Genomic DNA, 25,621 nt, shown 5'->3' with positions numbered 1-25,621 from the left:
ACCAGAACAGCAGGGAAGAGGACACGAAAATATTAAATCAAAACTAATAATATAATACCAAGTGCCTCAATCAAGAGATATAAAAAAAAACATGTGATCCAAAACCTGTAGAATTAAACTAGAAATATACATTCTGAGCAATAGGCAAAGTCACAGTAGATTAACTCTCACCTATCTTAACTGAGCACATCGGAGTTCTGAACAAGCTCCATTCACCCAGGGACTGTAATGGTCAAAGCATTCATTCACTGGCTCTTACTCATCAGTTCTATAGATTCCCCCTTAATGTGGATGAAGCCATGTTAATACTTTTGTAAAGAGATGTTGATTGACTTGCTAAGTGTAATATTCAATGTAGAATATTCCAAATAAGACATGTGATATAAATGTCATTACCACCACCACCACAATAATTCCTGTTTCCATTAAAGTTTGTTGATAAAGTTATTGAGAAAGTTTTATTCTAGATCAACACTCAGGGTAGTAGATGGTACAAACTGGGGGTAGTCTGTGTGAAACAGATAAACTGTGTCTACATGTCTGGCACTTATGAGCTACTTCCTTTATTCCCCATAATATATAATGCTCTACACAGATACCAGAGAAAGCTAAATGAATGTGCGGAATCCCTAGTCATCTGTCACAGGTTGTACATGAAGCCCACCTTCATTTCTGTTCTGGTTGTTTTTTTTTTTATGATAGTCACAGAGAGAGAGAGAGAGAGAGAGAGAGAGGCAGACACAGGCAGAGGGAGAAGCAGGCTCCGAGCACCAGGAGCCTGACATGGGATTCGATCCCGGGTCTCTAGGATCGCGCCCTGGGCCAAAGGCAGGCGCCAAACCGCTGCGCCACCCAGGGATCATTTCTGGGGTTTTTAATATATTTTTTATTGAAGTTTGATTTGCCAACATACATTGTAACACCCAGTGCCCATCCCGTCAAGTGCCCTCCTCAGTGCCCGTCAGTCACCCCATCCCCCCACCTGCCTCCCCTTCCACTATCCCTTGTACATTTCCCAGAGTTAAGAGTTTCTCATTCTGTGTCACCCTCTCTAATTTTTCCCACTCGTTTTCCCTTCTTTCCCCTACAACCCCTTTCACTATTTCTTATATTCCCTACATGAGTGAAACCCCATAATCAAAGGAAATTAAGGTCTCTGGTGTTCTGGGATAGTTTCTTGAAGAACAAAAGGAAGTCCTTAGGGAAAGTCAGGCTCCATTTACACTCCCATCTCTTGGCTCAACCTTGAGAACAATGGGCTTTTCAGGTTGAATAATCCCTTGAGCATTTAATTTCAGGGGGATCTGCAACAGTTAAACAAGTATATGAGAAACGACCATGAAAATCCAGCTAACAACAGAAGCAAAGCAGGCAAGATATATGAAGGACAATAATGCATTACAAATATATAAATACTACTTATAGATTCATATATCTCTGATTCTTTAAAATTATTCTGTAAGTTGTCAAGACTGGAGTATGTAAGCATTCATCCATCACTCATTCAACAGAGTATCTACTGACCACCCACTCAGTACCAGGCTGGAGACAAACTCATATTGGTTTATATACTTTTATATTTAAATTTTAAGTAAAAAGGATGAGTATTTAAATTTAAGACAGATTCTTACCCATTATGGCAAACAATTTTGAAAAGTGAGAGAGATAATTTTGTATATGTTGAAGGTTGTAGGCCATCCTGAGTGTTTATTACACATTTTATCATATGAACATCTACACTGATAAACATCCTGTACTCTCTCCCATGGAAACATCCATCCATGATAACAGACTAGCTTGGAAAGGGAGCACAGCCTGACTGGAGAAGGTGGAGCCAAGTAGCTAGGATGGCCTGGACCATGGGACTCCTTCACATCAGTCAGGCATGTTTCACACCAGTGACTCTCAACCTTGCTTGCACTTGAGAATCAGTGGGGACACATTTAAAGCCATTCTCTGGGTGAATTATGTTAGAATATAGGATTTTTAATGAACCCACTGACTTCAGAGTAAAACCAAGGTTGAGAACCATGGTCACAATAGTGTCTATAAATTGTAGTGGAGAAGAGCATCATTCAAAAGTCACATCATGGTTATCACCACATTGCACATCATGATTGTGCACAATGTGTTCCTTTCCTTTCAGTGGACTTGAAAGAGATTTAAAACACTACTCAAGATCAAAGGACTGTGCATAATAATTTCATGTGAACTATACTGACAGATGACCCTTATGGTTGGGCGGTTATGAATCACAGATGTGGCACTCAAGAGCTAAAGGACCCTTCAAGGCCACAGATGACTCTAATAGATTACTGGGCTGATAGAACAAATTTCTAAGGATAAATGAGCACATTCGCTCACAAACACACACACACACACACACACACACACATCTATTTCATATCTCTTAGTTAAAAAAAACCAATAAAACACTATTTATGCAGAACGTTATCTCTCTGACCTGTGTTTCTTTACAAGGTTTGAAGGAGAAGTTCTGCAGGACCCTAACAAGGGCAAGTTTCATGTTCATGATCGCAAACCTCATTCCAATGCAGTTTCGGGGTCCAGTTCCAAAAGGCAGGTATGTATAAGGATTTATGCTGTCCTTGTTCTTCCTACTGAACCTGGCTCCACAATGGAAGTGGAAAACAAGTTTAGTTAATCATAAAGACCACAAGAAGTACATGTTTGGGGTTCTCAACCAGGAGTATATAGGAAACTTTGATGGGTTGTTTACTGTAATCCTGCTATGCTTATTCTGCTATGACAATTGTAAGCTACAGGTCGTTGGATTCCCCTTGCCCTATGGGAGCATTCAGTCTTGCTGAGGACATGACATAAAGCTGTTGAAAAGATTTACCTTAGACACTAGAATTATATTGAGGGTGGTGTGATGTTCACACTTTGAAAGGCAAGCAGGAAATGAGCCTGACTGGAGGAAAGGTAGGTTGATGCCTCCATTCCCACTTATGTTGGTCACATGCTCATAGAAAAAGGAAGTAGAGAAATGCCTCCTATGTTTTACCATTGTTATTTTTCCCCTCACATCCCTACACTCCCTGCAAGGACCACTCCCAACCACTTACACGGAAAAGATTTTCACATGATTTACATGGGCACGTGACGCTACTCCACTATAATGATACTTAGATCTATGTATAATCATTATAATCATTGAGTTTTTGTCTATCTGTTCTAAGACACTATAAATTCCTTTTGGGTTAGACCTATGCTTCATTCAAAATTCATTCCTTGGGATCCCTGGGTGGCTCAGCGGTTTAGCGCCTGCCTTTGGCCCAGGGCGTGATCCTGGAGTCCAGGGATTGAGCCCCACATCGGGCTTCTCTCTGACTGTGCTTTTCTCTCTGCCTGTGTCTCTGCCTTTCTCTCTCTCTTTACACACTTTCATGAATAAATAAATAAAATCTTTTTAAAAAATTCATTCCTTAATACTTATATTAAGGAAACATGTGGATTTGGGAAAATGATAATGGCATTTAGGTGAGGTATTATTTAAACTCCTTTTATCATGAAGAACATACTGAAATGTTTCCATGATATGCCTTAAAATAATATGGAAAACAGTAAAAGAATTATAATGGTGTGTGGATGGAGTAGCTGATATGGGTTAGTAGTTACTAGGCAGGTGGTGGGCATATATAAATTCATTAAAAGTATTTCATAGACTTGTGTCTATATAATGTTTGTGCATGTGTCAAAAATTCTCTGCAATAGGGGAGACTGGGTGGCTCAGATGGTTAAGCATCTGCCTTTGGCTCAGGGAATGATCTTCACGTCCTGTAATCAAGCCCCATATTGGGGCTTCTCCTTCTCCCTCTGCTCCTCCCCCTGCTTATGCTTGCTTTCTCTCAAACAAATAAAATCTTTTTAAAAAATTATCCATAAGGGGTACCTGGGTGGCTCAGTTGGTTAAGTGTCTGCCTTTGGCTCAGGTCATGATATTAGGGTACTCCAGTGGAGCCCCACATCAAGTTCCCTGCCCAACAGGGATCCTGCTTCTCCTTCTGTCCCTCCCCCCTGCTTGTGCTCTCTCTCTCTCACTCTCTCACTCACTCTCTGCCTATCTGAAATAATAAATAAAATCTTTTTTTAATTATTCATAATTGATATTTTTAATACATGGATTTCACTACCTGGCACAGTTCCTAACACATGTAGGTAAGCACTTCCTCTCATGGCTGAATGAATCATAAACAAGTACAGAAGTGATCACTGGTTTCTGTTTGAGAAGCTATAGGAGACTGAACAGCTGAACTTGTGGGAGCCATCAGGTCTCCTGGTCCAGAAAACAGATGACTTGGTCAACTCTAAGTTCTTTCAGCAAGTACTATGTGTAGACGCATTGCTAGCACTAAGGACACCATGCGACCAGAAAAGAGCTCTGCTAACAGGGACTTTTAGTCGGGGGCTAAACATCTAGGTCTCTAAAAACTCATCCAAATTTTGCCCACCAATACAATAAACAGGAAAGCATGGACTTTTGCAGAATTCAGGCTTACCCAAAGCCAGACTCTGCTCTGAATTCCCAGAAGAGAAAACTCAAGACCCCTCCAAGGAGGATGTCTAAATGGCTAGAGAACAGATGACCTCACTTTGGATAAATCCCAGATACTAGAGAGATGAGAGATGCTTAGAACTGCAACCACAGACAGCACAGGACCTATCAGGTCTCCAGCACACTCTGTCCTCAGGCTGCTGCTCCTCCTGCCAGGGATGTGAACTCTCAGCACCACAGCCTCTGTCCTCACACTATACCTAGCAGACATGGTGGCGCAGGGTTACAAACACAGAATGCGAAAATCTAAGGAGTAAATCCAGAGAGCTAAAGAGGACAGAAACACTAAAGTAACAAAAAGTCCCATTTTCTTAATTAAGATAATGGTTAAGTATATTATGTATATACATATAATCACAAACACAATTATGGTACGTTGTTTATACTTTACTGTTACATTAACTCAGTACCTCAAAAATATATAATGCCATCTTAACTTTTAAGCTTCTATATATGCATAGAAAAACATCCACAAGGACATACATCACATGATTAATAATCCTGATATATTGTGACTGGTGATGATGTTAATTTTCTTTATTCTCAACTAGAGTTTGTAAAATTTGGACAATAATGTTCATTTTGTAACAAGAAAAATACTTCTAAGAATAAAAAAATGTACAAATAAATCATTGTACCACCACACGATTGTCATCTATACTAAGAAAATACAGAATATCCTCCAATATGAGGGTGGGTTCCCCTTTGCAGGGTTCCCTGTACCTTTCAGGTCGGAATTCCTCAGGCTCTGGCCAGAGACTCTGGTCTCGATGAAGAGTAAAGGTTGGCACCATCACCACTGTCCCTTTGGGAATGAACACACCACTGATTTCCACATCTTTCTTACAGACCCTCTCAAGTCTACCAGCGATTGGGTATAATCGGAGAGTTTCATTCAACACCATGTCCAGATATTCCATCTGCACAAGGGCATCGTAAGTGGGCAATGCCTGGAAGGAAAGAAACAGATTTTGATAAATTGAGATTTGGGGGCAGCCCGGGTGGTTCAGCTGTTTAGCACCACCTTCAGCGTAGGGTGTGATCCTTGAGACCCGGGATCAAGTCCTGCGTCAGGCTCCCTGCATGGAGCCTGCTTCTCCCTCTGCCTGTGTCTCTACCTTCTCTCTCTCTCTCTCTCTCAAATAAATAAGTAAATAAATAAATAAATAAATAAATAAATAAATAAATAAAATCTTTTTAAAAATTGAGATTTGGGATCAAAGTTCAATGCACTGTATATACTACTACTGAAGTATTAGGAACACCTAAGAGTCATGTATTTTGGTAAAGGGTATTTGTGGACATTTGAATGTCTAGCATGTCCTTTGATCTACTCAATGGCTCACTGACATGTGAGTCATAGACGTAAGCAGCAATAGTAATGACTGGGGGAGACGACTATGACGATCTCCTACACAGGGCCTGAAATCCTTCCCACTACCAGGTAATGGTTTTTCTTCCTTGTGTGAACAAAAGTGACTAATAGAGTGTGACCCTTGACCTTTTTTCTACATTTTTTGTTTAAATTTATTTTATTAACATATAGTGTATTATTAGTTTCAGAGGAAGAATTAGAATTAGAACTGACTGCTCAGTTCATATAATACCCAGCGCTCATTACATCAAGTGCCTTCCTGAATGCCCATTACCCTACTACCCTAACCCCTCTTCCACCTCCTCTCCAGCAACCCTCATTTGTTTCCTATACTTAAGAGTCTCTTATGGCTTGTCTCTCTCTGTTTTTTTTTTTCATTTGTTTTTATTGAAGTTCTATTGGCCAACATATAGTATAACACCCAGTACTCATCTCATCAAGTGCCCTCCTCAGTGCCCATCACCCAGAATCCCAACTCTCTCTCTGTTTTAATCATATTTTCCCTTCCCTATGGCCCTTAATCTTAAATGAAATCTGTTGAAGTCTTTTGTTCCTTTCAAAACAGGGGCGACACATCTGTATCATGAAAGGAGAATGTGCCACAGAAAACTCCCCTCTTCCTCATAAACTGTCCTAGTTGAAATATCCTGCCTTCCTAGTTTTTCAATTCTATTTACAATATTTGGAGAAAAACACTAAATAATTTGGGGAGACACTACTTTCTTTCAACGCAAATGGGGCAAGAGAAGGCTACAATTGGATGCTACCAATTGTGGGCACACAATTTCAGTTCTAGGAAAAGTAATACAGGGGATCAGAACCCTGTTCTAAGCCCCACCCTCTGTTGCTGGAAGGGTCTCCTAGTTGTCACTTTGGAGTCTCACTGTTTGCCAAACTGGCCACTCCAGACCCAGGGGTCAGGTCTCTTCATAAGAAGGGAACTTCAGGATGGGCAGAAATCTGAAAACAGTGTGGGCAATATATGTCTATCACTTGCTGCTTTGTGTAAGTCCCAACATTGTACAGATTAGAGGTCAATCAGGATCCAAGCACTTGGCTCCTAGCTTGAATTCTACACTACTAGTTATGTGATAGTTTAAGAATGTCATATTGTCTCTCTATAGCTCAGTTTCCTGACTTGTTAAATGGAAATAATAGAGTTGACACTTCATAGGGTGTGTAGTAGAAAGTAGTAGAATCATACACTGCTCACCCAGGATCATGGAGACCCCCATATTTCCTAGCTCACATGAACTTACGGGAAACCATTTTGCAAACGAGGGGTGAACTGATGAGATGTATGTAAGTCTGGAGCCAAACATTTGAAAATCAAGTGAGTAACACATAGTTCCTTATTACCAAGCAAACAATAAGTCCCCAGGTTCTAGATAATGCAGGTATAAGAAAATGGAGCCTCTTTACCTGGTATCACCAATAACTGTATGGAGCAGAGACTCACTCCCAACTTCTGCTAAGGCCCATATCTGACATGCGAATGTGGAAATAGGAGTAAACCTTTTTATGAAAACCTACTAGGTTTAAGGGCTAATCTGTTACTGAGACATAACCAAACCTACACTGACTCCCTTCTTCAGGTATAACCCCCTCACCTTATTGGGGAAAGTCGCATCAATCTCCTCCTGCAGTTTCTGCTGGACATCAGGGTGAGTGGCCAATTCATACATAAGGAAGGAAAGAGAAGTGCTAGTTGTCTCATAGCCAGCAAAAATAAAGATAATAGATTGGGCCACCAGCTCCAAATCAGATAGAGCTAAAAGGAGAAGAAACACATTTTAGCTATAGCAGGTGAATGTAAAAAAAAAACACACACACACACTTTAGATAATGAGAAGTCCATTTGAAACTCCCAATTCCCTTGGGGAAAATGTAAAAGCAATTCAGAATCAAACTCAGAGTGGTTTGCACTCTGATGTCTATCTTACAGAGCCAGAAAAGCCAGAAGTTATCTTGATCTGGTTCTTCCTATGGTCTATACTATTCTTGGCCATCTGCTCCTGCTAGTGCCACCCTCCGCACCAACACAGATAGGTAATTTCAGGAGATGGCATTTCTGTCTAATGTACATGGTGTTATCAGCATGACCTTTGGAGGATCCTAAAAGTACTTCAGTCGTAAGTAACATGGGATACCATTCTCCCCCAGGAAAATTTATATTCTTCTAGCTAAAATAGAACTTAAATTTATTTAGAGAGTTTGTGATACTAAGACTCAATTGTCAGGAAAAAATGAATGATCTTTCATCCAAACATATTTGTGGAAAGTGAAGAGAACAATATTGGGCTACTGATAAATTCTTGTTGCTCAAAGAGTGATCCATGGACCATCAGCATCTGCAGCATCTGGGAGTTTATTAGAAATGCAGAATCTCAAACTTCACCCTAGAACTATCGAATCAAAGTCTGAGCTTTCATGAGATGTGGTGATTTGTGTGAACAACCTAGCTTGAGAAGCATGGATTATACCTTTCAGAGGTCTCAGCTAGTAGAAGACCTGGCACACAACTTCGCAAGTGCATGATCTCCAATATGTACAGAAACTACAACACAGATGTGGTATATATATACCACATCTTCTTTATTCATTCATCTGTTCATGCAGGTGGGGGGATGTGGTGACTGGGTGATGGGCACTGAGGAGGGCACTTGAAGGGATGAGCACTGGGTGTTATACTATATGTATATAGTACATATACAAACTGAAATATACAAAAAAAAAAAAAAGACCGGTAATGGAGCTGGCTTAATTAATGCCACCAAAGAAGCAGAAGAAAAAAATGTGTCAAAGGCAAGGTACTGACCAGCATGAAATATAGACGAATTGAATCCAGTGAATGGAATTAGCAATCATGGCCTGAATTTCACCTTCCTTAGTGAATGGCCCCACTCTGAATATAAATTGGAATATCTTTTGATTTGCTCCTGGCAGAAACTCAGCATGGTCATGTCCTAATCTATTTGACAAAACCTGTGTTAGGACCTTTAGATACTGAGAGCACCTACCCACTACAAACCCATAATTCACAGCTAAAAACAATGCAAAAAGTGCTAGAAAAGTCTACAAAGTTCCGATTTCCTAGTCACACTTTTCGTGAAGCTGCTATGGGTAAATTCAACTATCAAATTCTTGCCTTTCACCCAGTCACTCCATCCCCCCGCCCTCCTCCCCTTCCACTACCCCTTGTTCGTTTCCCAGAGTTAGGAGTCTCTCATGTTCTGTCACCCTCTCTGATTTTTCCCACTCATTTTCTCTCCTTTCCCCTTTATTCCCTTTCACTATTTTTTATATTCCCCATGTAGTGAAACCATATAATGTTTGTCTTTCAAGTGACTTACTTCACTCAGCATAATACCCTCCAGTTCCACCCACATTGAAGCAAAAGGTGGATATTCGTCCTTTCTAATGACTGAGAAATATTCCATTGTGTGTGTGTGTATGTGTGTGTGTATATATATATATATATATATATATATATATATATATATACACATTTTCCATTCATCTTTAAATGGACACCGAGGCTCCTTCCACAGTTTGGCTATTGTGGACATTTTTGCTATAAACATTGGCACTTGACGGGATGAGCACTGGGTGTTATACTATATGTTGGCAAATAGAACCCCAATAAAAAATATATATATAAAAATTCTTGCTCTCCATTACCACAAACCCCATGATAATAAAAGTTCAGGGCTGTACTCTCCAATAAGGTAGGCAGATGCGGCTATTTATATTTAAATTTTAATTAGTTATATTAAATACAATATAAGATTCAGAGCTCAGTGACACTAGCCACATGGTAAGTGCTCAAAAATCACATGTGTGCAGTGTTTCTGTACAGGACCAAGCAAATATAAAATATTTCCTCCATCAGAGAAAAAAGTAGAACTAGATAGATAGATAGACAGATAGATAGAATAGAAGTAGAGATAGATTGGTAGGTAGAGATGGATAAATGGATAGATAGATAGATAGATAGATAGATAGATAGATAGATAAATGGTATGATAGAATAAGCCCATCCTTTTCCTCTAGAATCAACTGTTATATATTCAACAATTTTGTGAGCTTGTTGTCAAATCACAGATGGCTTGAAATTAACCATGATGGAAATATTTCTGTCATAGAAACAACTATAAATTAAGCCTGTTTTTTTTTTCTTTTAAATACTGAGAGCATACTTACATCATGGGTTATGGATAAAGAAATATTTGTGTTGATCAGTGCTGTGTAGATATATTTGATGTTGTTAACTTGGTTCACTGAGAGGAAATAGAAGCAAATAACCCTTAGTAGCAACGAGTACTCCTAGATCCCAGATTTGGTTTCTAAATACCATTTTAACTAAAAAGAATCAGAGTTTCTTGGAGAAATGGCTGGTTCAGGGCTCATCAGGAGAAACAGAAGAGAAATCTGAGATGTCTGACATCAGGATGCAAGGTAATGCCCAGAAAATAATATGGGAAAAGGATACAGAATACTCTATTTTTTTAATGGTGGATATACATCATTATATATATATGTCGAAACCCATAGCATATACATCAACAAGGATGAACTATAATATAAACTATGGATTTTGGGTGGTAATAATGTGTTGTTGTAGGTATATTGATTATTTAAAAATTACCACATCATGAGGGATTTTGATTCGGGATGCTGTATGTAGGTGGGGCAGGGGAAATATGAGATAAATCTCTATGTCTTTCACTCGATTTTGCAGTGAACCTAAACTGCTATAAAAAATCAAGTCTGGGGCACCTGGGTGGCTCAGCACTTAAGCATCTGCCTTCAGCTTAGCACGTGATCCTGGCGTCCCAGGATGGAGTCCCACATCAGGCTCCCTGCATGGAGCCTGCTTCTCCCTCTGCCTGTGTCTCTGCATCTCTCTCTCTCTCTCTCTCTCTCTCTCTCTCTCTCTCTCCCCCTCTCTCTCTCCGTGTGTCTCATGAATAAATAAATAAAATCTTTTTAAAAACCAAAGTCTATTGAAAACATAAAAAAGAAGAAAGGAAAAACAAAAACACAGGTGCCCACTTAAAGGGCTTCCAGACAAAAAATCTGAAAGAATCAAGGATCTAAGAAAAAAATGATATAAGACACTTAGTAATATAAGAGATCATACCGACATATATAAAGAAAGAAATACAATAATGATAGAAAGCTCACCCTAACAATGGACTATTATTCAAAATATAGAAGAAATGGTACAAGTAAAGAGTCATCATTTTGTAACCATCATAGTAATAATAGTTTTAGTCAAAGACCATCCATGGATGATAAAAGTAATAGATGATGATTTAAAGAGAAATACAATGTGTACACATACCTGCACCAGTTACTTCTTAATTACAAAAAGGGAAAAAACACTTGAAGTAGATTAAGCTAGTGAATAAAATATAACCACAAGTGTTTCAAGTTACGGTCATCAACACTGGGGCCATGTACCTCCTTATGTGATGAAGACTTGATGTGAATTTCCAGGCAGATTCGGTGGGTCTGGATTAGGCTGCAGGACTGACATTGGAAACAAGTTCCCCTGTGGCAGACCACAGATTGTTTTGTCTATGGTTCCCCTTCAAGCTTTGAACAGGTAGTATGGCTTGGTTTTTCTGGAAAATGCTCTGTCTACCTTTTGTATCTGAACATATTTCTTTCTTCAATTTGCCAAAATTCCATCTGCTAAAAATCTTCCTCCACACCTTGGAACCACCCCCTCTTTCTGAGCCACCTCATCAATGGCCCTCTGAAGCTCTTCTCGCTTACCTTTATGAGTGTCCATTTCTTTGGAATTCTGGGAGTTAATCATCAGCTGAAGAAAGTCCACTCGGTGCTAGAAACAAAAAGAGAAATTTCCATGGCAAAAAATCACTTGTGAAGTCAGAAGTAAATCAGACGTGAAGTATCCTGAGACTATAGCCCATTTACATCCCGAATTTAGAGTAGTGTTGCCAGAGTCCTCGGTGAACAAAAGTGCTCAGCTATAAATCTTGGAGAGCAGGATGTTTCCCTGACAGGAATCCAGCCATTATGTCTCATTGCTTTTTGGATCTTGCTCTGTCTCTGTCTGATCCTCAGCTTCTCTGACTTTTGAACATACCTTCCTGGCCCAAGAGTTGCCTGATCCCTCTCCTGTCACATCTACTAGCTAAGGAGAAAGTCCCTGACTTCAGTCCTTTCTTCCAGCCTTAATTCTTAATGAATAGCCACATAGACCAATCCCTGACCTCTGCAGAGTCCATGAGCACCTTCTGTGTCAGCATCTTCCAATGTCCCACCCTCCCAGAACTCTGCACAATATTCAGTGATATCAGCCCTGTCTCCTTGTCCTACACATGTCCTACAGCTGGCCATCAGGCCTCATGAAGGCAAAGCTGGCTTAGCCAGCTTGCAGCTTCAGTGCCCAGAGAAGATTTCTACCCATTCCAGACTATGGCAGGGTCAAATTTAACATAGACTATATACTCCACCAGGTGCCTAATAGGACCTTCCCCTGGAGAAGGTGTAAGATAAGAGGCTTTGAATTGAAGGGATTCTTTGCCAATGTAAGATCTGGCAAAATTACACTACCAGGAAAATGATTTTACACAGTAATTTTTACATTTTGACAATTTATTGAAAGAAAGCGGTAGTTTTTTTCTCACTGAAGTTTATGCAGTGACATACTACTTGCCATGTTTATTAATAAATTTTAAACAAATGTTGGGTATTTGTCGTTTGACAAATGCCCACCATTTGCTTCAACGTGGATGGAACTGGAGGGTATTATGCTGAGTGAAGTAAGTCAATCGGAGTAGGACAAACAGTGTATGTTCTCATTCATTTGGGGAATATAAATAATAGTGAAAGGGAATATAAGGGAAGGGAGAAGAGATGTGTGGGAAATATCAGAAAGGGAGACAGAACATAAAGACTCCTAACTCTGGGAAACGAACTAGGGGTGGTGGAAGGGGAGGAGGGGTGAATGGGTGACGGGCACTGAGGGGGGCACTTGACGGGATGAGCACTGGGTGTTATTCTGTATGTTGGTAAATTGAACACCAATAAAAAATAAATTTATTATTAAAAAAATAATAAATTTTAAACATAGTCTGTCTGACTCATCTTCTTATTTCCTTCCCTGACCTCCACCTTCTTCATTCTCCCTAAAATGTTAGAAGTCTCCTGCTTTAAACCCTACAGTTCTCTACCTACCATAAAAACATATAGAAGTGCAGATGTTGGGTATATGCAGCTCAATAAATTATCAAAAGTGAACACCTGGGGACACCGGGGTGGCACAGTCAGTTGAGTGCCCAACTTTAATTTCCGCTCAGGTCATGATCTTGGAGTCGTAAGATCAAGCCTCATGTTGGACTCCGTACTTGGTGTGGAGTCTGCCAGAGAGTCTCTCTTTCTCACTCCCTCTACCTGTCTTCCTGTTCATCCACATACTCTCTCTAAATTAAATAAAATCTTTGTTTTTAAAGTGAATACCTACACATAACCACCAATAGATTTACCTTTTGTTTATCTTTTAGGCGACTTTCCTTCATTCTCTCTACAGATTTTCTGAAAAAATCAGTAACTTTCTTTGGAAATAGCCAGATATTTAATATTTCAAAAACCGGAGTAAGGAATGGAAACAGTACTGTAAGGAAAAAGAACAATGGAAAGCATAATGAAAATGCAAAATTTACCTGGAGCAATTATAATTTGGTCTACCAATCAGAAGATTAAAAGACACCAGGATAGGCACTTGGGTGACTCAGTAGTTGGGCGTCTGCCTTTGACTCGCAGGATCCTGGTTCAAGTACCATACCAGGCTCCCTGTGCAGAGCCAGATTCTCCCTCTGCCTATGTCTCTGCCTCTCCCTGTATCTCTCATGAATACGTAAAAAAATCTTTTTAAAAATAATTTTAAAAATAAAAGAGACCAGGAGTCTGTCCTTCTAGGACTTTTACTTAAACTTTCAAGCCAATGGCTGAGACAGAGCAAGTCACACATAGAGGCCACCACTAGAGAGGTCAGATCTGTGCCTTCTGGAACATCTTTGGAGTGACCAAAGGAACCCAGGAACAATTTCCTGATCCCTTAGGCTTTTATTTTTGGACTAGAGTCTCTTTGGAAACACCAGACCATAATATGCTATTATAACTAATCATGCTGTTTAAGAAATTGTTGCCAGGATGTAAATAATACAGAGTATGCCCTTCAACCACAAAGGAATAAAATGAGAAATCGAGAACACAAACAACATTTGGAAACCCATGAATCTGTAGAAATTACACAATACATTCCTATATAGCCACTGGGCAAAGAAGAAATCGAAAGGCCACTTAAGAATCAATCACTTGGAGATTACAAAAATGAAGAAATCACATACCAAAGCTCACAAGATGCAGTAAAAGCAGTGACCATAAGGAAATTTATAGTTATATATGCCTACTTCTAAAAAGAACCAATATTTAAATCAACTACCTTCCTCTCTGTCAAAAACATGCTGAGAAACCAAGAACACACTAAATAAAGCAAGCAGAAGGAAGCACATAATACAGACAATAGCAGAAACCTATCAAATAGAGAATAAAAAACAAGAGAAAATTCAATGAAAGCAAAGCTGAAAGATGAATGGATAAAGAAGATGTGGTTTATGTATACAATGGAATATTACTCAGCTATTAGAAATGACAAATACCCACCATTTGCTTCAACATGGATGGAACTGGAGGGTATTATGCTGAGTGAAGTAAGTCAGTCGGAGAAGGACAAACATTATATGTTCTCATTCACTTGGAGAATATAAATAATAGTGAAAGGGAATATAAGGGAAGGGAGAAGGAATGTGAGGGAAGTATCAGAAAGGGAGACAGAACGTAAAGACTGCTAACTCTGGGAAACGAACTAGGGTTGGTAGAAGGGGAGGAGGGCGGGGGGTGGGAGTGAATGGGTGACAGGCACTGGGGGTTATTCTGTATGTTGGTAAATTGAACACCAATAAAAAATAAATTAAAAAAAAAAGAAAGCAAAGCTGAATCTTTCAAAAGAACTTTAGATAGATAGACGGACCAAGCAAAAAAGGAGAAGAGATTCAAATTATTATTATTAGAAGTGAAAGAGGAGATTACTGCTGACATTACAAAAATAAAAAAGACATACAGAATACCATGAAAAACTGTAAGCTAATAAATTACATAACTGAGATGAAATGGAAGAATTGCTAGAACAACACAAAGTAGAAGATGACATTTAAAAAAATAACACACAGGCAGGGGCACCGGAGTCACTCAGTTGGTTAAGCATCTGTCTTTGGCTCAGGTCATGATCCCGGGGTTCTGAGATTGACTCTCAGTCAGGTTCCCTGCTCAACAAGAGTCTGCTTCTCTTTTTCCCTCACTCCCTCCCTGCCCCCCCATGTTCTCTTTCTCTCTCTCTTTCAAATATATAACAATAAAATATTTTTTTTTAAAACCCACATAGGCAATCTGAAAGATGAGAAAAAAGATTGAGTTAATAGTGAAGAAAGGACCAACAAAAAGAAGCTCAGCTCCAGATGGTTTCACAGATGAATTCCAGCAAATATTTAAAGTAGAATCAATGCCAATTTTACACAAATTCTTCCAAAAAACAGAAGAGGTAGGAATACTTCCAACTCAATCTTGAGGCCAGTGTTACTCAATACTAAAACCAGACAAAGATATTGAGGAAGAAGAAAACTACCAACCAATGTACCTTATGACATGTCATCTTATGACATCACAAAATCCTCAACACAATAACTGGCCAAATGAACCCAGCAACATATCCAAAGAAGGATATGCCACAACCAAGAGAGGTTTAACCCCAGCAATGCCAGGTTATACATACAATATAACAATAAATTTTTTTAAAAAACCACACGGTCATCTCAATACAGGCAAAAGAAAAACTATTTGACAAAAATCCAACACCATTTAGCAATACAAACACTCAACAAACTGGGAACAGAAAGGAATATCCTCAACCTGATAAAGGGCATCTACAAAAAACTCATACTTAACACTGCACTTAACAGATATAGACTGGATATTTTCCCCTCAGATTAAGCAAAAACAAGGAAGTCTCTATTGCCACTTCTATTCAACATCGTATTAGAAATTTGAGCCAGGAAAAGTAGACGAAAGAAAGAAAGAAAGAAAGAAAGAAAGAAAGAGCTATTAATAAAGGAGGTAAAGAAGTAAAAGCATCTCTATTATCAGCAATATAATGTTATACATAGAAAATCCAAAGGAATGCAATAAAAGTCTATTGGAACTAATAAATATATTTAGCAGGGTTTCAGGATACAAAATCAACACATGAAATCAATTCTGTTTCATACACTGCAAAAAAAATCCAAAAGTGAAATTAGGAATATAAGTCCTTTACAATAACATCAAGAAGAAGAGAATGATTAAGAATAGCTTTAACAAAAGAAATGCTTATACTGTGAAAACTACAAATATTGTTGAAATGAAGAAGACCCATGTAAATGGAAAAATATCCAATGATCATGAATTAGAACTTAATATGTCAAAATACATCATACAACAGCAATAACAATAGGTATAATGTTGCTTTTAACTGTCCAGTATTTACTATCTTATAACTGCAAGTTTGTAACTTTGGTCACCTTCATTCAAGTACCACCCCCAACCCCTGCTTTTGATAGCCACAAATGTGATCTCCTTTTTGTATGACTTTGGTTCTTGTGCTATTTTTCTCAGTCCACACGTAATTGAGGTCAGACAGTATTTGTCTTTCCCTGCCTGACTCTCTTCACTTATTGTAATGTCCTCAGATTCCAACCATGCAGTCCAAATACGGGATTTCCTTCCATTTTTATGACTGAATAAAATTTCATGGTATATACATTTTTTGTCCATTTCTTGGTCAGTGAACACTCACCATAAAAATTGAATTGTATGTTTTTAAAGGGGAACTTATAGGTTATATGAAGTTATATCTCAATAAGATTGTTGTAGCAAGATAGGAAGTGAGAGAGGAAGGAAGGGAAGAAAAAGGAAAGGGAGGAGAAAAAGAAAAATAATACTGTACATACATATGGAGAAGAAAAATGGGTCAAGGAAATCAAATTTTAAGAGCTTCTTGGTATTTTCCACAAACGGATCTTGTGGGTGGTTGAGGGAATCAATGTTCACTCCAAACGATGTGCTGGTAATCACATCCATGCTGTAGGCTCCAAAGACACTGTGAGAGAAATAAAGATGCGAATAATTAAAATCAGTACCTCTTTACTATCCTTATCCAACATTTGCAGCAAGAAGTACATGTAGATTCTAATGTACAGGCAAGACAAGAGCCACACTTCCACCTGCTGGATCATCTGAAGAGTCTATATCCCATCACATTCATTCATGAGATGTTCACGAGTTATCAGTGATTCAGCTCACCTTGTCCTGGGGGTGATGGGGTCTCTAGGGCAAGTTAGACGGACTTCTGAGATCAAGAAGCTTGATCTCAGCCATGGAGATCTAGAGACCCAAAGATGGAGGGCTAGAGATCTAGTCATGGAGGGCTAGAGATCCAAAGATGGATAATTTACAGTAATGTGTTTTGAGAATGGGCAAAAGAAGGTAATAATCACAGTATCTGAGCAGGACAAATAGTGGAATAATTAACCCTTCCTCAGGGAGTCAAGAAAGTTGAAACTGATCTGGATCCTCTCTTACCACAGTCTCTATGTTCAGAGCTGATTCCTCAATAGTATGTTACAGAACACCAACACCCTGTTCTGTGCTGCCAGGAACATCACCTCCCTTCTCTATACTCCTGCTAAGTCTCCTGAATGACCCACTCTGTCTCAGCTGCAGTGATCCGAGATTGCCCTGGGGACTCACTCACTTCTGGAAAATAGAAGAACTAGGAATGTTATTACTTTAAAAATACATACTAATTCACACCAAAATTGATCTTAAGAGTTAATATTTAGTATTTTGCTAATATCTGCAACAAAATCAGGAAGGGGTTTAAGTTGTTCCAAATTCCACATGAAAACTTCCCCACCCAGTGCCCACAATCTGTACCAAGTGCTCTCCACCCCCCGCCCCCACCATTCCATACCTCCTACACTCAAAGATTTGGTACAATCATGTTTCCTTTATTCAAGCATATATTTTTGTCTTCCAGGGTATTCAAGGTAACATTATAGCAGATAAATTAATCCTGCCTCATGTGCACAAAAGAAGACCCTCTCCCTCCTGGCTGCTCTGCCTTTTTAGGTGACCTACCTCTCCTTGGCTGACCCATTGTTGTAACGCCACACGTCTACTTCAGCTGTGGTAACTAAACAGTGGGAATTGGGCTCTGTGGCAGCAGTTGGAAAGTGTCGTGACAGAGTTGGAATCCCAGAAGCTGCACTCCTACTTACTCTTTCAAGTTGATGGCCTTGCCTTTCTCTGCCTCCTTCCTCAGGTTGTTCACCAACACATCTCCATACTGGCCAATGATGGGGAACATCTACACACAAAGTACACCACCTGAAGTTAAATCCAAAACCCGAGTACTAGAATGACATGACTTTCACAAGCATGTAGCTATAAGGGACATTTAATAACAAATTTTATCATATTTCTTCCAGGAGATGAAGATAAAAGACTATTTTTAGGAAGCCCAAATGCAGCAGATGGACTATGATCTCATTTTATATTTATTCCCAGGTGTATTCCTTTACTTCCTAATTAAAAGTCTTCTTCTTTTCTTACTTCCTTGAGCTTTCCAGTGGTGAAGGTTGGAGACAGCAAAGTTCGTATTCTCTTCCACTCTTCATCCTCAGACAGAGAGATCGCACTTTTCATAAATCCCACTGGACCAAGAGTCTAGAGTCAAAGCAAAACATTTTGCCCTAAATAAGTTTTAGAAGTCTCAAAGGTTGCGGAAAGTTTGTTAAATGGGAAGAAATTATTAAACAAATCTTTAGTGACCATTGACTTAGTAGAAGGGCTTTTGCCAGATGCTCGATACATATTTGTTCCCAGTGCAGTGCTTCCTGCAAGGCTGAAGGCGGCATCTAGCTACCTGTAGTATTTCCAGCCCTTATATTCCAATCTCCTTTTCGGTGTAAATGTGGTATGGGAAAATTTGGTAGGGAAACCACTCCTTCAGGGGAATTCACATGATTAACACCTACTATATTCTCCTAAGCTGTGCAGAATGGAATTGGATTGATGGAAGATAGATAGCCTTGTCAACTGTAAGTTGCTTCTACCAGTTCTGTCTTTACATGTATCTAAAGCGTGAGTATCTCAAAAAAACAGATTTCTTGATATGGTGGGTTTTATAGAAAAAAAATGTAGTTAACACTAAAAAAGATTAGGAATCCATTTGCTATTATGAAGAAATGATGCAATTACATGGAAATCTTTCCCCCCTGTATTGTCCCCAAAGAGACAGAAGGAAAAAATATAATTATATTTCTTAGCTTAGGACTGGCCTACAAAGCCAACCAGCTGGAAACTTTCCTCCAGCTTCCAAAACCATATTTTTTTTTCTGGGTCCAGCACTCTATTTTATTTCTTTAGAATATCAGTTGCGGGCAGCCAGGGTGGCTCAGTGGTTTAGCACCTCCTTCAGCCCAGGGCGTGATCGTGGAGACCCAGGGTCGAGTCCCACATCGACCTGCATGTGGGATCCCTGCATGGAGCCTACTTCTCCCTCTGCTGTGTCTCTCTCTCTCTCGAGTAAATAAATAAAATCTTTAAAAAATAATTATAATAAAAGAATATCAGTTGCAAAGCTGTTCTGATGTTTAAAAAACATCAACTCTTTTCTCTTTGAAGACAAAATGATGCATTAAATTCAGTAAGACACCTTGCAAATTCGACACATGACATTTATGGTTTGGAAAAAGTCATGTACTACTGAAATAAATGTTTGACTGAGAAATACAAAATTAATTTAAACTGTATCTGTCCAGTGGTTGAATTTTTTGGTACATTTTTTATTGGAGTTCGATTTGCCAACATATAGTATAACACCCAGTGCTTGTCCCATCAAGTGGCCCCCTCGGTGTTTGTCACCCAGTCACCCCAACCCCCCATGCCCAATTCTCCTTCCACTACCCCTTGTTTGTTTCCCAGAGTTAGGGGTCTCTCAAGTTCTGTCACCTTCTTTGATATTTCCCACTCATTTTCTCTCCTTTCCCCTATAATCCCTTTCACTATTTCTTATATTCCCTGAATGAATGAAACTATATAATACTTGTCCTCCGAATGACTTACTTCACTCAGCATTACCCTCCAGTTTTATCCACGTTGAAGCAAATGGTGGGTATTTGTGTTTCTAATGGCTGAGTAATATTCCATCATATATATATATATATATATATATATATATATATATATATATATATATTTATATATACCACATTTTATTTATCCATTCATCTTTCGATGGACACCGAGGCTCCTTCCACAGTTTGGCTATTGTGAACATTGCTGCTATAAACACTGGGGTGCGGGTGTCTCGGTTTTTCACTACATCTGTATCTTTGGGGTAAATCCCCAGAAATGCAGTTACTGAGTCGTAGGAGTCGTAGGGTAGTTCTTTTTTTAACTCTGAGGAATCTCCACACAGTTTTCCAGAGTGGCTATACCAGTTCACATTCCCACCAAGAGTACAAGAGGGTTCAGATGTTTCCAAAATCATTTCACAATAAAAACTCATAGACTAAGAACAGAGGAACACTTCAACTTAATAAAGAGCATCATAAAATTTTATGCCTAATGACGAAATCACCTCAATGATGAAAGACTGACGTGATATTATCAAGATTATGAGACAGGTCACTCATCCTCTGTCACTCCACAAAGAACAACAATTAGACAGCTATCTACAAGCAAAAATAGGCCTAAGAGCTATGAGTCCATTTAAGAAGTTTCAACAGCACAGTGATCAAAATCCTGAAGATATAGCAGCATGTCCACAATAGCCAAACTGTGGAAGGAGCCTCGGTGTCCATCAAAAGATGGATGAATGGATAAAGAAGATGTGGTATATATATATATATATATATATATATATATATATATATATACAATGGAATATTACTCAGCCATTAGAAATGACAAATACCCACCACTTGCTTCAACGTGGATAGAACTGGAGGGTATTACGCTGAGTGAAGTAAGTAAATTGGAGAAGGACAAACATTATATGGTCTCATTCATTTGGGGAATATAAAAAATAATGAAAGGGAATAAAGGGGAAAGGAGAGAAAATGAGTGGGAAATATCAGTGAGGGTGACAGAACATGAGAGACTCCTAACTCTGGGAAGTGAACAAGGGGTAGTGAAAAGGGAGGTGGGCAGGGGGATGGGGTGATGAGCACCGAGGGGGCACTTGACAGGATGAGCACTGGGTGTTATGCAATATGTTGACAAATCGAACTCCAATTAAAAAAGTATACCAAAAAATCCTGAAGATAACTACAAAAAAAGTAGAGAAAATAGCTTCATTTTGCCTGCATCACTCCATGACCCAGGCCAGCACTGCTCAGCATCAAGAGGATACTCCTTGACCTGAGATACTTCCCAGTCCTGGGGAACAGCAGAGGACCAGGTGGTGAGAACATTAGACTCAGCCCTTCAGGACATGATACAAATGACCTGCTTTAGTTTCAAACCTCCAGAGATCGGCAGAGTTGACACATCTAGACATGGCTAGGATCAAAGAAGACCAAGACTACCAGCATTAGCCATGTGGCATGAGTGACCATGATTCTCTGAGTCCTTTACTGCAGAGGACCCTAGCAGCCTTAACTGCTTGAGAACCAACAGCCAGCCCAGCACTGTGTACCCTCTAAGATGTTGTTACTGATATTCCCACAGGTTTTCACATTTGCAGACTCCAGCTGCCCCAGACTCTTGCTTAGTTCCATCTACTCTCCCTTGAGTCACCTCAGCAGTGCCACCACCTATACCCTGAGCCTCAGAATCTCACCAAGGGAGCCTTGGCATATGTACAACATCATCCCAGGCCCATTAGCTTTCAGGTACCTGAGGCCATGCCTGACACCTGTCACTACACTGAACTGGCGCATGAGACCACAGCTAAACCCTGAATTTTATATCTACAAACTGCCAGTCCAAACTCCAGTCATGAACCCTCACTGCTGAGCATACAGTAGTGGCTAACCATAAAGCAACATGAGTGCACACAGAAAGCCCAGGCACGCAAAGTTACCTGGGTCCCACAGTTGGTCACAGTCCCCACTGCTCACCACAGCCCTGTTGGGGTATGTGCTTGCTTGCAGCCCCACAGCTGAGTGTGTGCATTGCATCAACTCTTTTTTTAAGAGATTTTATTTATTTATTCATGAGAGACACACACAAAGAGAGAGAGGGAGGGAGGGAGAGAGAGGGAGGGAGGGAGAGAGAGAGAGAGGCAGAGACACAGGCAGAGGGAGAAGCAGGCTCCATGCAGGGAGCCCGACGTGGGACTTGATCCCAGGTCTCCAGGATCACATCCAGGGCTGAGGGCGGCGCTACACCATTGAGCCACCAGGGCTGCCTTATTGCACCAACTCTTGCCACTCTTCTCCTTCCCTGGTCCCATGGCCCTGGATCTGGTGGTGTTGCTGAAGGCCCTGCAGCTACTAAGAACCCTCCACTGTACTTGCTGTTAAGGATCATGCAGTTGCTGATATTATGGCCCCCCCAAATCCTGAACCAACCATGACCTCTTGGATTATTTCAAATTATCCAGTCCAAGAGGGGGGGTGGAGGGAAGGAAAGAACTTGGGGGAAAAGCCTACAGGACTTATAGGACACCATAAAGTGAAACAATATTCACATTATGGGAACCCTAATAGAAGAAAGAAGTGGGCAGAATGCTGACTTAAAGGAACAATGGCTGAAAACTTCTCAAATCTAGGGAAATATATGGAAATCTTGGGATATGAAGGTTAGAGTTCCCTATCAGATTTAATCCCAAAAATACTTCATCAAGACATTGTAATAAAACTAAAATCAAAAATTAAAGACTAAGAAAAAATCGTGAAAGCAGTATGAGGAAAGGAGCTCATCACCTACGAGGTAACACCAGGAGGCTATCCGTGGATTCCTCAACAGAAATCTTGAAAGCCAGAAGAGAGTGAGTGATTTATTCAAAGTACTTTAAAAAATATCAATCAAGAATACATTACCTTTAAACAAAAAATTTTAAAAAGGAATACCTTACCCAGAAAAACAGAGCTTTCAGAACTGAGAGATATTTCCAGACAAACAAATGTAGAAAGAACTCATCATAGGGATGCCTGGATGGCTCAGCAGTTCAGTGACTGCCTTTCACCCAGGGCATGATCCTGGTGTCCCGGGATTGAGTCCCACATCGGGTCCCTGCATGGAGCCTGCTTCTCCCTGTGCCTGCGTCTCTGCCGTTCTCTCTCTCTCTCTCTCTCTCTCTCTCTCTCTCTCTCTCTCTCCCATGAATAAATAAATAAAATATTTTAAAAATATATAAATAAAAAAAGAATTCATCATGACTAAATCTGCCTTCCGAGAAATACTAAAGGGAATTCTTCAAGCAAAAAAAAAAAAAAAAAGGACACTTGCTAGTAACATGAAATCACATTAAAGTATAAATCTCACTAGTAAATGTAAATATATAGTCAAATTCAGAACACAGTGATATTGTATTAAGATATGCAAATCACTTATGACTAGTGCAAAGTTAAAAGACAAATAATTTTGAAAACTCTAGCTAAAATAATTTGTGCACAATATAAAAATATGTAAATTATGACAACAAAAATATAAAACTGGTGGCGAAGGAGTAAAAGCATTGAGATTTGAATGTAATCAAAGCTAAGTTCTTATTAGCTTAAATAGATGGGTTATATGTAAGATGTTTTATGTAAGCCTCCTGGTAACTGCAAAGCAAAAAATCTAGAGTAGATATGGAAAGGATAAAGAGAAAACAATCAAAGCATGTCATTATTTTTAAAAAACCATGAAATTACAAGAGAAGATAGAAAGAAGAGACAATTGATCTATGAAACACCTGGATTAATGAAATGACAATAGTAAATACTTACCTACCAATAACTACTTTAAATGTAAGTGGACAGATGAGTGGATAAAGAAAATGAAATATTACTCAGGCTTAAAAAGGAAGGAAATCTTGCCATTTCCAAACATGGATGAACCTGAATAACATGGACAACAGGGTAGGAGCACTAAACCAGACACAGAAGGACAGGTATTCCGTGATCTCACTTATAAGTGGAATCTAGAAAAATAAAGTCAAGCTCAGTACCAGGGGGTAGAATGGTAATTATCACAGACTGGGAGGAGGGCAAAGGACAGATAGAAATCAAGCAGTACAAACTTTTAGTTATAAGATGAATAAGTTCTGGAAACTGAATATATTGCATGGTGATATTAATCACTAATAATGTGCTGTATACTTGAATTTGCTTTAAAAGCAGATCTTAGGGGCACCAGGGTGGCTCAGTGGTTGAGCGTCTGCCTTTGGCTCAGGCATGATCCCAGGGTCCTGGGATTGAGTCCCACATCAGGTTTCCCATGGGGAGCCTGCTTCTCTCTCTGGCTATGCCTCTGTCTCTCTCTGTGTCTCTCATGAATAAATGAATAAAATGTTTTTAAAAAATAAAATAAAAGTAGATCTTACATGTTCTTACCACACACAAGACACACATATACAAAGTAAATCTGAGTGGTGATTGATCTATTAATTCATTTGTCATAATCACTTTACAATGTATACATAAATAAAAACATCATGCTTAAATATATACAGTTTCCATTATAAAAATATGTATTAAAATGTTTAAATGGTTTCAGAACAAAAAAAAAGTCCACTCCCACCACTCCTATTTTTAACATCATACTAGAATCCTAGCTAATGCAATAAGACAAAACAAAGAAATAAAAGGCATACAGATTAGAAAGATAAAAATTGGAGTGTTCCTATTTCAGGTGACCTAATTGTCAATGTAGAAAATCTTGAGGAATATGAAAAAGAACTTGAGATGTGTATTTAACAAGATATATATGGTTTTCCTGTGCTGAGAACTAAATGTTGGTGAAAAGAATCAAAGAAAACCTAAATAAACACATATTGTGTTTGTGCATTGAAAGACATGACATAGTAAAGACATACATTTTGCACAAATGATTGGTAGGTCTAAATCATGTCTTACAAAATCCTGGCAAATATTATATAAACACAGATAGGCTAATTCTAAATTTGGAAAGGCAAAGGAGCTAGAATACCTAAAACAATTCCAACAAAAATAAAATGGGAGGAATCACTGTTCATGATGTTGAGACTTACTATATAGCTATGGTAATCAAGAGACGGTGGCACCAGTAGAAGGATAGATACAGAGATCAATGAACAGAAGAGAATGAAAAATAGGTACACACACACATAGGCCCAACTCAGTTTTCATACTGGTAGAAAAACAATTCAATGGAGGAAGTACAGCCTTTTCACAAATGGTGCTGGAGCACTTAGACATCCATAGGCCAAAACCAAAGATCTTTGACCTAAACTTCACATCTCTCATTAACACTAAAAATTGACACAAAATGTTAAATGTGAAACATAAGAAGATATGAGTTTACACTATAAATATAAAACGTAAAACTATATACTTAAATGTAAC

General features: G+C 39.1%; 1 protein-coding gene across 1 annotated transcript in view; it reads right to left on the bottom strand.

The window, feature by feature from the left end:
• Positions 1-871: 871 nt before the first annotated feature.
• Positions 872-25,621, bottom strand: part of LOC140638920 (cytochrome P450 3A12) — a 36,592-nt gene continuing 11,842 nt past the window's right edge. Inside the window, exons 5-13 of the mRNA XM_072837026.1 lie at positions 18,696-18,809; positions 18,362-18,450; positions 17,033-17,181; positions 13,475-13,602; positions 11,739-11,805; positions 7,565-7,725; positions 5,303-5,529; positions 2,465-2,627; positions 872-1,304 (exon numbers count right to left, since the gene is read on the bottom strand). Of these exons, the coding sequence (XP_072693127.1) occupies positions 1,209-1,304; positions 2,465-2,627; positions 5,303-5,529; positions 7,565-7,725; positions 11,739-11,805; positions 13,475-13,602; positions 17,033-17,181; positions 18,362-18,450; positions 18,696-18,809 (1,194 nt within the window). The 3' untranslated portion in view covers positions 872-1,208. The remainder of the gene's footprint in view (positions 1,305-2,464; positions 2,628-5,302; positions 5,530-7,564; positions 7,726-11,738; positions 11,806-13,474; positions 13,603-17,032; positions 17,182-18,361; positions 18,451-18,695; positions 18,810-25,621) is intronic.

Source organism: Canis lupus, chromosome 8 (genome assembly GCF_048164855.1).
Source record: "Canis lupus baileyi chromosome 8, mCanLup2.hap1, whole genome shotgun sequence".
Lineage (NCBI taxonomy): Eukaryota > Metazoa > Chordata > Mammalia > Carnivora > Canidae > Canis > Canis lupus.
Note: the sequence above shows the minus strand (reverse complement) of the source record. Positions and strands in the feature narration are given on the sequence as shown.